The 16,572-nt window shown below is 41.1% G+C and overlaps 1 protein-coding gene across 2 annotated transcripts in view; it reads right to left on the bottom strand.

Moving 5' to 3' along the window:
* aclya (ATP citrate lyase a) overlaps window positions 1–16,572 on the bottom strand; it is a 93,882-nt gene that overhangs the window by 35,596 nt on the left and 41,714 nt on the right. Inside the window, exons 8-14 of one of the 2 annotated variants that reach the window (XM_080213753.1) lie at window positions 14,798–14,916; window positions 13,725–13,861; window positions 12,928–12,989; window positions 9,469–9,586; window positions 8,102–8,256; window positions 7,534–7,627; window positions 1,646–1,675 (exon numbers count right to left, since the gene is read on the bottom strand). In XM_080213753.1, the coding sequence (XP_080069879.1) occupies window positions 1,646–1,675; window positions 7,534–7,627; window positions 8,102–8,256; window positions 9,469–9,586; window positions 12,928–12,989; window positions 13,725–13,861; window positions 14,798–14,916 (715 nt within the window). The remainder of the gene's footprint in view (window positions 1–1,645; window positions 1,676–7,533; window positions 7,628–8,101; window positions 8,257–9,468; window positions 9,587–12,927; window positions 12,990–13,724; window positions 13,862–14,797; window positions 14,917–16,572) is intronic. The other variant, XM_080213754.1, reaches the window with a different exon arrangement.

Raw genomic sequence — 16,572 nt, 5'->3', positions numbered from 1 at the left:
AAGAACGGACACCGGGTTTGGGGGGGGGGGGGGGGAAACGACAAATATAGCAAAAGTCAAGAATGCCAAGTCTTGTCATATACAGGCAGTCAGTAGAGAGAACAGACAGCAAAACAAGCTTGGAAAAGTTGTGAAGCTTTGCTGCACAAAAACTGCACTAGTCCCTTATGACTATACCCATGACAGATTTGGCACACAACTCTCTCATTTTCACTATACACTCCCTTCCCTGCCTCAGTTCAGTCTTACAGAGCAGGTGGTGACCAGCCCTCGGTTGAAAACTCAGTCTTATAGTGTTTATATACCTTACTTGCCGGCTGTCCCGTTCACATTTCATCACCCTGGGAAATTTAGAAAGGGCTGTTCTTAGTGCACAATAAATTAGAACAAAGGCAGCATGAAGCTAACCAAAATAAATTGAAAGATATTTACATAAATCTATCCAAAACAGAGGTGACTGAAGTTGAAAGTAGAGGGGAGGGAGACAGCTGTTGTCTTACATTAGGTCTTATTTATCTTCCAAGCTGATAGTTATCTTGCTTACAAACATTAATCTGTCTTCTGTACAGACGTTGATATATCTTGTGTATTTCTAACAGTATTTTGTTTCAGATATCTGATTTTTAAAATCTATTTCTTGACTGCCTTTCCCGAAAAGGGAGTAAGATGTAGAGGTAGAAGGGAATGAAGAATTATAGGGTGAAGGGCACTGTACTACAAATGCTTAAATTAACATGCAGATACAAATAGTGATGCAGGGTTGATGGTCTAAATCACCTGCAAGACAGCACAGGGATGAATAAAAAGGAGGAAAATGAGGAGAAATTAAGAGTAAACAGGAAGTATTATCATCTGAGCTCTTTACAGAAGTTCAGACATTCCATCCTTGTCATACTTTCTCCCTCTCACCCCATGAAGGTCTGAAGGGAGCGAAAAACTAACAGGTTAAATCAGGTCTCATAATATCGAGTAACTTTTTATAATTTTAAACAGTTGAAATGAACAGCAGCTTGCAATACTGTTCACTGGCAACAATAAGCCAAAGAGATATCAGATGGGCCAGTGTTAATACACAATGCTGACAAGGCTCTTCAGGGCTTTATAAAAACAAGGTCTTTTGAGCAAGCTCATTTTGTGTAAACTTCGCAGGATTCTTGCAGCTGCAGAAGCATTGTGGAGGTGTGGCTATATAAAAGCAGTCGAGAATTAGTCAGCCGTCGTCACAGAAAGGGCAAGCTTGCACACAGCTGTTCGAGTATTTGGATTCCAGCTGTGCCCTGTCACATGGGCACAGCTTAGAGCCAAAATATGGAGTCATGCTGCAGTCATCTTGCTGTACATAGCTCCAGCAATACCACCCTACAAACAGCAAGCTGAGAGTTAATGCTTCATTATATTATAATCTCAAAAGGTCTGCTCCATACCAACTGTTTAAATGCAAGAAAGAAATGTGTCCAAGAGGGTTTGATCCCTTTGATTCCCAGGTGTCTCAGGTAAATAAACACCCCAGGGATTTACCCACTGTTGATTTGATCTGAATTCAAATGAAGCAGAAACAGTACAGCTCTCTGCTGGAAAGCAGCATAGTAAATAGCAACCAAACACCTTTCATGAACATACATTTATCCAACCATATCCCTCCTACCTCTTTTCTTTTCTTGCCTTGCCTTTCCTTCTGTCAAAGAGATTACCAACAAAAGAAATGCATCACATATAGTAAGACTTTTAAACATATCACTCACCTGATACACCCTTAATAGGCCACACACTCATTTTACTCTAACTGCTTTTAATATGCCCAAATGAGAACACTTCCACCACAACAACGCAAGGCAGTTTAATAATCTGATCAGCTTTTCCCTCTGGTTCCCAAATCAATCCAAATTAGACAGTGGAGAATTGTGGTCTCAGGTGGAGCGGGACAAATAAGTCAAATGAATCTCAGCATCTTGAATAGCACAAAAACAGACCAATCTTGCCTTGCCGGTTTGTTGAAAGCATTATCCAATTACCAGCCATCTTGGAAAGTCAATAACTCTAAGTGGAGCATAGCCCACACAGAAAACATTGTCGCCTACATTTTGGGTGGAAATAAACTGTAAAATTACAGCTAAGCCATTCAGGAGTGAAATCAGGAAATATTTCTGCATGCCAAAAATAGTGGAATCTGCAACCAGAGAGCAGGCTATTCCAGACCTAATAATATGCAATGCGATAAGATTATTGACCTCATAAGAGCCTCCGAACCTGTCCAAAAAATCAGATTATCTGGGTAAAGAGATTACAGAGCTTTGAGAAAGAGGGAGATCTGAGCACCCTGGTAAATGAATCACAAATAGAATGCAAGAACAAATGATTAGGAAGTAACCTCTAGGTATCAGTGATCATAACATGATTGAATGTTGCATTCAGTGTAAGAGTGGGTCTAAGGCCAGTGTTTTAAACTTGAAAAAAGGAAATTATGAGCATATAATGACGGAGCTAACTAAAGTGAACTGGGAAATTAGGTAAAAGGACAGGGCAATAGAGATGCAGTGGTAGACATTAAAGGACTTACTTCAGAATACTCTGAAAAGATACATTTTAATGAGAAATAAAGACTCTTAGTTAGAAAAGGACACACCATCCATGGCCAAGTTAAAGATGGCATGAAAGTAAAAGACAAAGAATATACAATTTTGTGACGATTAGTGGCAAGTCAAAAGATTGGACAAAATTTAAAGACCAGCAAATAACGACTAAAGAAGGAGAATATGAGAGAAAGCTAGCTAGAGGTATAAAAAGTAGAAAGTTTTTACAATTATTTAAAAAGGAAGAGAGAAATTGAAGTGAACACTGGTCATCTAGAGTGCGTCTGGGGAATTAATAATGGGAAACAAGGAAATGAGAAGCGTTGAACAGATATTTTATGTCTGTTGTCACTGTAAAAAATAAAACCACAGAAATTCTTGTGAACCAAGAGATAAAGGGGAGGGAGGAACTTAAAATAACCACCATCACTGTGGAAAGGGTGCTGAGTAGACTACTGGAGCTAAAGGCTGACAAATCTCCAGGGCCAGATAGCCAGTGGCTGCTAAAATAATAGGGGCATCAGCTGTAATTTTCCAAAGTTCCCTAGATTTTGGAAAGGCTCCATTAGATTGGAAAACAGAATATAACTCCTCTATTCAAATATGGAGGCAAATAATGCCAGAAACTACAGGCCTGTTAGCCCAACACCCGTCATAGTGATAGATTCTATCATTTTCCCTGAGGACGTTATAGCAGGGCACTTAGAAAATCTCATAGCAATTAGGAAAGGTCAATATGGTTTTTTTGTGAAAAGCATTAGCATTTGACTCATTCATTGATGTTCTTGTGAGGTAATGCGTTTTGGAAGGTTTAACAAAAATAGAAAATATATAATAAATGGCAGGACCCTTAAGAGTATTGACAGGCAGAGGGATCTGGGTGTACAGGTACACAGGTCACTTAAAGTGGCAATGCAGGTGGAGAAGGTAGTCAAGATGGCATACAGCATGCTTGCCTTCATCGGCCAGGCCACAGTTTAAAAATTGGCAAGTCATGTTGCAGCTTTATAGAATCCTTGTTAGGCCACACTTGGAATATAGTGTTTAATTCTGGTTGCCACACTACCAGAAAGATGTGGAGGCTTTGGAGAGGGTACAGAAAAGAGTTACCATGATGTTGCCTGGTATGGAGGCATTAGCTATGAGGAGAGGTTGGAGAAACTTGGTTTGTTCTCACCGGAACGACGGAGATTGAGGGGTGACCTGACAGAAGTCTACAAGATTATGAGGTACATGGGCAGAATGGATAGTCAGAGGCTTTTTCCCAGGGTGGAAGAGTCAATTATTATGGGGCACAGGTTTAAGGTGTGAGGGGCAAGGTTTAAAGGAGATGAGGCAAGTTTTTTTAAACAGAGGGTGGTCGAGGTTTAGGACTTGCTGCCAGGGGAGGTAGTTTAAGAAGATACAATAGTGAGTTTTAAGGGGCATCTTGACAAATAGATGAATAGGATGGGAATAGAGGGATATGGTCCCTGGAAGGGTAGGGGGTTTTAGTTCAGCCGGGCAGCATGGTCGGTGCAGACTTGGAGGGCTGAAGGGCCTGTTCCTGTGTAGTAATTTTCTTTGTTCTTGAGGAAGTAACAAGCAACGTGGATAAAGGGGAAACCGTAAATGTGGTATAATTGAATTTCCAAAAGGCATTTGATAAGATGCCACATTTAAGGTTACTACACAAAATAAAATTTCAAGATGTAGAACATATTAGCATAGATAGAGGACTGGTTAGGTAGCAGGAAGCAGAGCGTAGGGATAAATGGGTCATTTCAGTTTGCTGTTATCACAAAGCTCACTCACTAAGTGGCACAGGAATCAATGCTGGAGCCTCTATTTTCAGTTTATATGAATGACTTGGATGAAGGGACCAAATCTACGGCTGCTACATTTGCTGATGAAAGATTGGTAGGAAAGTAGGTTGTGAAGAGAAACTAAGGACTCTACAAAGGAGTATAAATAGATTATAGATAAGTGTGAGTAGGCAAAAAATTGGTAGGTGGAGTAAAATACAGAAAAAATAGGAAAGCATATTATCCAATGAGAGGGACTATAGAGTTCTGAGGAAAAGAGGGGCCTGGGTGTCCTGGCGCATGAATTACAAATAGTATGCAGTATAGCAATTGATGAGGAAGATAAATGGAATGTTGGCATTTATTGCAAAGAGAAAGAGTAAAGTTGGGAAGTTTTGCTACAGTCATGCATGGCGTTGGTGAGACCACATATGGAGTACTGAGTGCAATTTTGATATCCTTATTATAATTGCATTAGCAGTTCAGAGACGGTTCAGTCAACTAATTCCTGGATTAAAGGGGATTAACTTATGGTGAAAGATCGGACAGGTTAGGCCCATATCCTTTGAAGATAAAGGAGAATGAGAGATGATCTAATTGAAACATACAAGCTCATGAGGGGATCTGACAGGGTGGATGCCAAGAGGAAGTTCCCTTATGGGAGAGAATCAAACTAGGGGACAGAATGTAAAAATAAGGGGTCTCCCATTTAGATGGAAATGAGGTGAGATTCCCTCTGAGGGTCATAAGTCTGGAATTTATTTCCCTAGAAAGCAGTGCTTTTGAATATTTTTAAGGCCAAGGTGGATACATTTTTGATCAACAAGTGAACCAAGGGTTATGGGGAGTAGACAGGAAAGTAGAGCTGAGGCCACAATCAGATCAGCCAGGATCCTGTCAACCAAATAGCACGGCAGGGTATGGAAAGAATGCATGAGTGAATAAAAATCAAAGTGGTACCACGATCACACAAATCACAACCGTGCAATCAAAATTTATTCAAGGTTACATATAATCTGGTTTTTGAGATGGACATCAAACTGTGTCACTTGAATGGGCATTTCTACATGTAGAAGACCAACTTTCTATTTTCCAAGTTGGTTTGAGTCTATATGTAACTAAAGTCACAGCAAAAATATTCCACTATTTAAAAAATACTTCGTATAAATAAAATGCAAGCTGGCGACACTGAGCTGCTGCTGGAAGTCCCTCAGGCTTGAGTTGCAACAGAAACACGTGAGCCATTGAAGTAACTGAATTCATCTCCATACCCAATGACAAAGGCTGAAGTCAGGCAAACATAAGAAAAACATTTCGTTGCACCACGGTGAACAAGATTGATAGGCAACATCTGCTTTTGACAATTGTCTCGGGAATGGACCTAAACTGCATGTTTGGCTTTATCCATCCTTCAGCAATTCCTCAGTCGTAACAAGTGAAGCAGACCTCAACCACTTGCTTAAAAGTAGCTCAAATATTGCCCATCCTCAAGAGGAACAGAGCCATTCAGATTGTTCACCTTACTTGTATCGAACCAACAACAACGAATAAAATCTATTTGCTTTCATTTTAGTATTTCAATTCATAGATTGCCACACAGGTTATGCACAAAAGCAGAATTTTATGGAAATTATAATAAATTGTATATTTGACAATGATGTCAGTTCAGTGAATCACTTTCAAAAAGCCTCAGGATTCAAGCTACTTCTGTGTAACATCAATGCTCTTTTCATATTTAGCTCAACAAGATCGGTATAAATTTAATATTTTAAATCTTAAGTGTACAAGGGAGAGGTCCTTGGTTTGCAGATAATTTCCACACATTATCTGACTTTGAAGCCCAATGATCTTTTGGTAGTGAATAAGTTTTAATAAATGCATCAAAGCTGAAATTTAAAAAAAAAATCAGCAAATGTAGCAATTGGATATTTTGGAGCATGGGTCCTTTGTCAAAACTGGAAGACATCAACGAACAGCGTTAAAGAACAAAGAGAAAGAAGGAAAAAAAGGCACGAAAAACTGGATGTGTAAAGTGTTTAAATAGAAAACAAAAAAGATCAAATGGCAGAAGAGATCGGCAGGCGAGAATAAGAAGCACTAACTCAGAGAAAAAAGACATACGATGAGCAGAACATGCAAATAGCTTCAGAAAGTGGGAAAATGAAAGTTAAAGTTTATTTATTAGTCACAAGGATTCCATTAACACTGCAATGAAGTTGCTGTGAAAATCCCTTAGTTGCCACACTGTGACACCTGTTCGCGTACACCAAGAGAGAATTTAGCACGGCCAATGCAGCTAACAAGCACATCCTTCCGGCTGTGGGAGCAAACTGGAGAACCTGGAAGAAACACACGCAGACATGGGGAGAATGTGCAAATTCCGCACAGGGTGACCGAAGCCAGGAATTGAACCAGCGTCCCTGGCACTGAGGCAGCAGTGCTAACCAGTATGCCACCGTGTCAAATGAGGTAGGTCAAATGAGAAGTATGATTTTGCTAACCTCAACTGGTTGTTGTGACTAAGGAGCCTGAAAGAAAAAGGCAGGCAGGCAGAGTGTACTGACTATCTTGGCTGTTCAAAGGGAGGGTCCCTCAACCAAACACAAACTTGGTCCTTCCCCTTGGAAATGTCTGAGAAAGAAAATATATCCAAGCAGCAAAGTAAGCAATAAGGCCAACGGGGCTTTGCATAAAAAGACAGTGCTGTTTCTTGATCTTATGTTCAGCTTCTGAAAGTGTGGAAGGTGAAAAACAGCAGGGCCAGAGTGGGAGTGAGTCAGGAAGTTGATGGGGCATGTGATGAATATCAGGATGTCACCAGCAAATAGAACACAGGAGTTTGGCAAAGTGAATTAATTTCTCTAATATAAATGACATTGCTCGGTGAAAGGCACGGAGACAGGAGACTGGAGAAAGCATTCTAGCATTAATGATGCTAAGCTATTGATAAAAGGCTGCAGGAAATCTGTGCACAGGACAAATGCTGCCTGCCGCAAGTTGACAGAATTCTTAAATAAAATTAAATGGAAGTAGCTATAGGAACAATTCATTCGTCAAATGCAGTAATTTAGAGTCTGACATTTCCCTTCAACAAAGGCTTGTCTTCAATGTAAATTATACATTTATAAGCCAAGGCTTTAGCTACAGCCTGCCCTTTATGGATGCATGTGCAGAATTACCACATGGAATGCTGTGTTTCAGGCTCCTCGATGTTCTGCTGGTATCCTCATATTTTGAATCAGAGAAAGAAGCAGTTCTGCTAGGGGCTGGAGTCTAAAAGGAAATTAAAAACTAAGTTAATCTACAGCTTGATTTGAGATGCAGCAGTCATCAGCAAACTGTTCATCATTCACTGCAGTGCAGAGGACCAGACAAGATGCAAATCGCACCCCCCTTAAATACTTACACATGCTGCACTCTTCCCCCTGATACAGAACACAACATTACATTTCTTTTAGCTTCTTTCTCAGAAGGGGATGGTAAGCAACAGTGAGCAAACTACTCTGCCATTTTATGAACAGCAGATCAATTCTTTTCACCCAGCTTGCTTCCATGACCCTGAATACCTATGCCCAATCTGTTAATCTCCAGTTTTCAGCTAGCCTTTCTGTGAGGTACTACCCAATATCATTATACTAATTTTATAATCACACCCCTTTGTTCAAGACTTCCCTGCCACTTCCCCTTTCTACTCCATCAAATTCTCATTCAACCAGATCACTCTTGGTTTTAAGCTCCCACACTTACCGAGGGACTGCCACTTGCATTTAGTAGGAAATTAGCAGTGTGGGCAGCCATTGGTGGCTGGTCAGGAATGGTCCGGTGACCAAGTGCCATTCCGACAATTGCAGTCATGTGCGTTTCTGTTCCGAAGACATAAATTGGAATTCCAGTTGTCTTCCCTACAGAGAGGTTAAGTAATGATTAAAACAGATGGAACTGAATAACTGTGGTACAATATGAAAATGAATCTCTCTATTGTGCCAGTCAGAAGGTTTATAGATAAAAATAATCAAGTTGATGGGAAAACATGCAATTTTAGGAAAGTCAGAGAAACGAGTGACAAGAAATCCAATATGTTTTCTCTCATCTTCCAAATCGGAAGGCAATGGCGTAGTGACACTGTCACCGGATGTGTAATCCACAGACCCAGGGTAATGTTCTGGATCCCACCGTGGGTGATGCTGAAATTTGAATTCAATAAAAATCTGGAATTAAAGTCTAACAATGACCCTGAAACCATTTTTGATTGACATAAAACCCCATCTGGTTCACCAATGTCCTTTAAGGAAGGAAAACTGTCATCCTTACCTAGTCTGGCTTACATGTGATTCCAGATCCACAGTAATATGGTTGACTCTTAAATGCCCTCTGAAATAGCTGAGCAAACCACTCAGTTCGAGGGGAAATTAGAGATGGGCAACTAATGTTGGTCTAGTGAATGATGCCCACATCCCGAGAACATATAAAAAAAAGCACGTCAAAGTCTAGTAATCCTGCAGCAAGTCCCAAAAGTCTATCCATGAACTATGAGGCCCAAGTCAGGAGCGTAACGGAATATTCTCCACTTGCCCAGACAAGTGAAACTCCAATAACATTCAAGAAGCTCAACACCATTCAGGTGGAAGCAGCCCATTTGATTAACACCCCATTCACAAACACTCACTTCCTCCTCTACAACACAAATGGCTGTAGTATAAAACAAGATGCATTGCAGTACATAAATGCTCCTTATACAGCATCTTTCACATACATGACCACTATCATCTTGAAGGACAAGCACTGTAGACACCACCAGCTGGAAGTTGCCTCCAAGCTATTCACTATCCTGATTTGGAAACATAGCACCCACCATTCCTTCACAATCGTTGGGTCAAAATCCTGGAACACACTTCCCTAACAGTATTGTGGATGTACCCTATGCCAGCCACATGAATCTGCAATTGCCCACCACCACCTTCTCAAGGACAACTGGGGATGGGCAATAAATGCTGGCCTATCCAATGATACCACAACCCATGAATAAATTTTGAAAGTTTTAATATGCAGCACAATTCTTCATTTTACATTGGATTCGTTGCTTGGATTTCTGGTTTAAAAAAATCAAACCGTACCAACTTCCCCCATCACACGGAGGCCTTCTTGGTAATTGGGTCCACCTCTTCTGACAAAAATAGAGACGTTATGGTTCTGCAGCGGAGTTTGGTAATCCTTGATTGCACGTACAATGCCCTATGAAAGTAAAGAAAACGGTTAACAGGACATGTTATCTTCAATAAAATACCCATTTAATCAAAGAAATTTCTAGGGGAAAGATTGTTTGGCTTTTAATTCATGGAATCATTAAAGAATCATACAGGGATAATTTCTCCAAGTCAAGAATGTTTAGCTGTTTTCCCAAGCACAAGGGAATTACTGTCATATAATTTTGCCTTGACAGGCCAGACTTTTTAGTAACAATTTTTATTCAGAAGCATGTTGGTCAGTCAGGTATGGATCACTTGGGAACATCAATCAGCTTCACCAGCAGGAAGCCAGTTAGGTGACTCAGAAGACAATTATAGACCTGCTTCAAGTGATATAATAGTGCAGCACAGACATGCAAATCCTTAGTCATGTTTCAGAAGGTGCCCTTCAGGTTGCAAATGCTTCCCCTTTTCTCAAACAAGTCACCCATGCAATATTTTAAAAAATCCATCAGTTTAATTACTGCCTTTGAAATTTATTTTTATTCTGGCTGGTTGAAGTTAGCTTAAAAGGGTTGTAACCTAGAAAAAGACAGAAGGAATGCCAAGAGGCAAAAGGACATCAGCTCAGCAATTAATAGTTATAACAGAGAGAGCCGAATTGACAGCTGTGGAAATTACTAGAATAGGCAAAGCACTACGAGCAATGGAACCTTTGTTCTCGTTTCAAATCTACCAGACTTGATATTTTACAAAGATACAAAATAAGTCAGTTTCATTAGTCCCAGCATGAATGATTAGGTGTAGAGTAATGGGAGCAAATACCTAAAACAGTTTAATTTGAATGCGCAGGTTCAAACCTGCTCACAGCGAGTGATTGGAAAAATGTTTACTTGAGAATGAATTGCAATTATCAGAGGTTTTTTTCAATACTTTTCACTGTATACCAATACATGACAATAATATATCAAATCAGGGGTTGAGACTCTGTTGAGATGAACAAAGTTAGGTATGCTTAACTGATTCAATCACATCTTCCCCTCATGTGCCACCTCCATTATTCCCATACTACTGCTCCATTTACATGTTATTCCTCCTATGATATCCCAAACATTCTTCCAGCAAGAAATCTGCATCCAAATTGGTACACATAGCAAATGTCTTCTCGTCCAACTCTCCCAGGCTATCCCTGTCCCATGCTATTTCATTTTCTCCATTGCCTCTACATTCTCGTATCATCTCCATCCCTTGCCATCCTTATCCATTGCATACAGTCAATCCCATTCCATTTTTCCTATGCTATCCTTTTGATGCAACCCTTCCTGCCCATTTCCAGCAGCTTGACTGGAATTCTTCTCTTATTCATGCATGGGGTTTGGGCATCTCTGGCTGGGCCAGCATTTATTGCTTATGCCCAGTTGCCCCTGGAGTGTCAGGCCATTTCAGAAGGCATTTAAGAGTCAACCACATTGCTATGTTTCTGAAGTCACATGTAAAGACAGCAGATTGCTTTCCCCAAGGGACATTAGTGAACCAGTTGGGTTTTTACAACAAATTGCCAACGGTTTCATGGTCGTCATTAGACTTTTAATTCCAGACTTTTAGTCAATTCAAATTTCACGGTCTGCCAAGTTCCCAGAGCATTACCCTTTGATTTGATTTGTCACATGTATTAGTATATAGTGAAAAGTTTTTTTTGCACACTGTACAAAGCGTACTGTTCATAGCGAAGGAAACAAGGGAGTGCAGAATGTAGTGTTGTTATAGCTAGGGTGTAAAGAAAGATCAACTTAATGCAAGGTAGGTCCATTCAAAAGTCTGACGGCAGCAGGACAGAAGCTGTTTTTGACTTGGGCTTTTGTATCTTTTTCCCGACGGAAGAAAGCGGAAGACAAAGTCTGAGTGCGTGGGGTCCTTAATTATGCTGGTGACTTTGCTGAGGCAGCTGGAAGTGTAGACAGTGTCAATGGATGGGAGGCTGGTTTGTGTGATGGATTGAGCTACATTCACGACCTTTTGTAGTTTCTTGTGGTCTTGGGCTGAACAGGAGCCAACCAAGCTGTAATACAACCAGAAAGAATGCCTTCTATGGTGCATCTGTAAAAGTTGGAGCGAGTCGAAGCTGACATGCCAAATTTCCTTAGTCTTCTAAGTAGAGGCGTTGGTGGGCTTTCTTAATTATAGTGTTGTCCTGGGTCTCTGGATTATTAGTAGTGACCAAACTACTTGCCACCATCTCCCCATAGAGTATTCTCTTAAAATTCAATGAATCAAATATACCCGAACACTGACTCTCAAAGTAGAACAGGATCGCGGCCTTAGTCCTTAACATGGAGTAATGGAGTACCTTCCTGGTCAGTCCCACTGCAATTCTGGCAGTCTATCCCTCCCACACCACCATTGCAAGGGCTGGTGTATCATGCACAGTTTTGATCTCACTTAAAAAAGGATATACTTGTTATAGGAGGAGTGCAACAGAAGCCACCAAGCTATTCTCTGGGATGGCAGGATTGTCATTCAAGGAGAGATTGAGCTTGGATTCTGTGAAGATTTGAAGAATCAGAAGTGAACTCATTGAAACTTATGAAATTTTTACAGGGTATAAAGGGGTACATGTCGATAGACAGTTTCCCCTAGCTGAGAGCACAGAACCAGATGCAGAAGAATTTCTTCACCATGGGCTGTGAATCTTTGGGATTCTCCACTCCAGGGGGCTGTGGAAACTCACATGCTGAGCATTTTCATGACAGAAATTGACTGATTTTTGGATAATGACATCAGGAATATGTGGGTAGCACAGGAAACTGGCATTGGGATAAATGATCAGCCATGGTCTAACTGAGTGGCACAGTAGGCTTGACAGGCCAAATAGCCTACTTCCGTTCCTATGTCATTCCACCCTTCCCTTCAATCCCCTGCCATCCTTTCCCCACTCATCCTTCTATCCCTCTTCTCCATCCCCCATCGCGCCCACCTTACACTCCAATTTTCCCATGACGTTACCACACGCCACTCCTCTTCCTCAATCCCTCCAGCCAGGATATCTTTGACACTTGGCTCCCCTTAATTTCCACTGTCTTTTTCTCTCTAGCAGCATCCCGATCTCCACCAAGTGTCCTTTACCCTGCTAAATCCCCACTCCCCAATCTCTCCAGCCAGGTTAACTTTGCTGTTGGACCTGATTTATAGCTTACTATTCTCTTTCTCCACTAATGCCCCCCACAAGTTCCTGAATCCCTTCACCAGTGACTGCTTCATGCACTCTGGTCCTCCACACACCAAGCTTCATCCGCTCAATCAACCCACTGATGAATCTGAAAAGTCCAGAAAGAGAAAATTGTTTATTATTATAGATCGGGGGGTGGAGCAAGAGGAATGATTCATTACCTTAAATGTCGCTGCTACGTTCGTGAAATTAGCAATGCTGCCTCCAATAATGAGGATTTTCCCTGAATAAAATTGAACATATTTACTCAGACAAGATAAAGGAGTCGGTTAAAAAATAAAGTCAAGCATCACAGAGACAGAGAGAACAGTAAGTCAATGGTGGAAACATCAAAGTTTTTTCTGGTGGCAGTGATGGGCACTGCTGCCTTACAGCGCCAGGGACCCGGGTCCAATTCCCAGCTTGGATCACTATCTGTGTGGAGTTTGCACATTCTCCCCATGTCTGTGTGGGTTTCCTCCCACAGTCCAAAGATGTGCAGGTTAGGTGGATTGGCCAAGCTAATTTGCCCCTTAGTGCCAGGGGGACTTGTGGGGGTAAATGCATGGGTTATAGGGAATAGGGCTTGGGGGTGGGATTGTGGTTGGTATCGACTCGATGGACTGAATGGCCTCCTTCCATATTGTAGGGACTCTATGATCTTATCTAAAGTTGATGGATGAGGCTAACAATGTCCTGAGAATCAATACAGAAGATGAAGTGCTGACTGCTATCAGCACTCATTGGAAACAATTACGCTTCACCATATTTCTGAAGAACAACATGTATATAACATTGAGGGAAAAATCCAAGCTAATAAGGGAGCCATTAGAGATTCAGTATGTACAATGCAGTCAGTGAAAACGGGAGAAGAGCCACAATGTTATAATTAATTGCTGAAGTGTGCTCCCCTTAAATGGTCTTAAATGCTGTATTTTGAACTTAATAACAAGATGATTCCAGTCCCTTTTGTTCTCACCTTCTGGATGTTGCTCTCTGGTCATGAGAGACAAAATGGTCTTAGCATAGTCATACGTCTGCTGTTCGCTGGGGGCGCCCGAGTACTCGCCATAATTTGCCAACTCATCCACTCCGCCAAGGTCACAAATCGTGTCACTGTGATCAAACAGCAAGGAAAGCAGTTAATAGCTAAATGATACAACAGCCAAATCTTTCAATTTTCCAGCAAAAACAAAACATGCTGGAAAAACCAGGGTCAGGCAGCATCTGTGGGAAGAAGCTCTCCAAGATGCTGCCTGATCTGCTAACCATTTACCATGATTATTTTGTTCTAGTAGCTGAACCAAAACTGACTGCAATAAAAAGAACATGTTCTATTCTTGTACTTAGTTGTAAAAAGCTCAAGGAAAATAGCACTCATCTTCCCCCTCCTCTCCCCCCAGATCCACCATTAATCTTCTACAAACTTGTGGAGCATATCATGCCTTGAAAATAGAATCACTTGGATCAAAAAGTATTCAAATTTGTTCAGGATACTTCCACTATTCACAGCCATACATTCATTTTCCCTAAACAAAATATTCAAATAAAAGCAGAACACCAGAAGAAAATGCCCTAAACCCTTCCTTGAGATCTTGACTGGTCTACTGATAGGAAACAGGAGCTGAATTTCAACCAAATTTGTTTGTGACAGGATCCAAGTGCACCAATGCTTAGAAGGGTGGCGTGAAGTTTTAACTTTAACATTTATTTGTGTCACAAGTAGGCTTACATTAACACTGCAATGAGGTTTCTGTGAAAACCCTCTCGTCGCCACAGTCCGGTGCCTGCTTGGGTACACAGAGGGAGAATTTAGCATGGCCAATGCAGCTAACCAACACATTTTTTGGACCGTGGGAGAAACCAGAGCACCCAGGGGAAACCCACGCAGACACAGAGAATGTGCAGACTCCGCACAGACAACAACCCAAGTTAAGAATCAAACCTAGGTCCCTGGTGATGAGCCAGCAGTACTAACCACTGTGCCACCCAATAACATTTTTGTTTTAAAGCTAAGGCATCTGGATTTAGTTAATGAAGACTAAGTAATACCTGTACACAACAGAGGCACCTCCTCCAGCCACCATTGTCCAAATCCTGCCCTTGGGGTTGAGGATAGTAAGTTTCAGACTGGCTCCACTCTTCGCGTCAAGGTCAGCAATATAAGCTTCCTATAATTGTAAAGGCATCAAAACACAAAACAGTCACTGCCAATCCTCAGATTGTCAAAGATAAGACAGGGTTCTTATCAGGGTGCTCCAACTCAGTACAACATTCACTCACCAGCAACACAACCACAACCTAAAGACAAATGCAACATAACCAAAATAACTACTCAACCAGATCTGTCTGAAAAAACAATACCCAATGCACATTTATAAATGAAGTGAGGAAGAAATACTCTGAATTCTCATTTGCCACAAGTTGGTGGCCAATGTGGCCCACTTGGACATTAGTTTAGCAAAAAAAAACTTTGCCCTCAAACTCCGACAGCCTTATGAAATTGCCACATTTGCATGTTAATTGCCCCAAGAAATGCACCACAGATACAATTAACAATGAAAGTATCTCTTAGCATAATTGTTAATGACTGCCAAATCAATCTCAGATCCAGAAAGCAAATCAAAAAATTGGAGAGCTTTATCCCTTCAGATTGTGAATTAAGATTAAAATACAAATTTTCTTAATTTTTACTCTCCGATTCAATCTCTTTCCATCCCTGAAATCACCCTCCTTAGTCCTCCCATTTTATTTTTAAATTCTGCAACCTTATTGGTTTGTCCTATTGTTCAAGGTCCCACATGCATTGCTCTGTCACATTAGCAATCAGCTGGGCAAATAAATTTAACTTAAACATTCGGTGACATGAGAAAGTTCAGTACACCTGTTCCATTACTGTTGTTAGTCACAATATGGCTCCAAGTGACAAACACACGTTAGATGACCATAGTCTTGAGCAGTCATCTTTCCAATGTTTGCCGCATTATCCCAATACGAGGGCAACAACAAGCTTTGAAAGCAGGGCAAAGAGTCACAAGTCTGATTCCTCAATCCAGAGGATCAGGAAAACTTGGAATATTTTGCTTTGAAAACTAACAGAAGAGGGCCCCCAAGACAATTAACAAAGCCTCCAATTCCTGCCAACTGTGGGCCACATTTTGACAGGATTCTGTTGAAAGAATAGGATACTTCAGATCATTATACTTTTAATCTACTTTATGCTAATTATGCTCACTTGCAAAGGAGAACTAACAGATGCAGTGCTAAGTTAATAAATATCAGATATAAGAAACATAACATAAGAAACATAAGAAATAGGAGCAGGAGTAGGCCATCTAGCCCCTCCAGCCTGCCCTGCCATTCAGTAAGATCATGGCTGATCTGTTGTGTCTCAGTTCCACATTCCCGCCCTCTCCCCATAACCCTTAATCCCCTTGCCTGTCAAAAACCTATCAACCTGCGTCTTAAAAATATTTAGTGAGGCAGCCTCCACCACTTCAACGGGCAGAGAATTCCAGAGATTCACCACCCTTTGAGTGAAGAAGTTCCTCCTCAACTCCATTCTAAACCTTTATCTTGAGGCTGTGCCCTCTAGTACTACTGTCCTTTCTGAGCAGGAAGAGCCTCTCCACCTCAATCCTATCCATCCCATTCATCATCTTACATGTCTCAATGAGATCTCCCCTCATTCTTCTAAACTCTAATGAGTACAAGCCTAGTTTATCCAGCCTCTCCTCATAGCTCAACAGCATCTCTCAGAAGCAGCCTAACCAAATGAGACATTATTTGGATAAGTGCCTCAAAATTAGCAAAAGCCAATCTGCACC

This window comes from Carcharhinus amblyrhynchos, chromosome 27, assembly GCF_965287045.1.
Source record: "Carcharhinus amblyrhynchos chromosome 27, sCarAmb.v2.hapA, whole genome shotgun sequence".
Lineage (NCBI taxonomy): Eukaryota > Metazoa > Chordata > Chondrichthyes > Carcharhiniformes > Carcharhinidae > Carcharhinus > Carcharhinus amblyrhynchos.
This window is presented reverse-complemented; position numbering and strand designations above follow the sequence as displayed.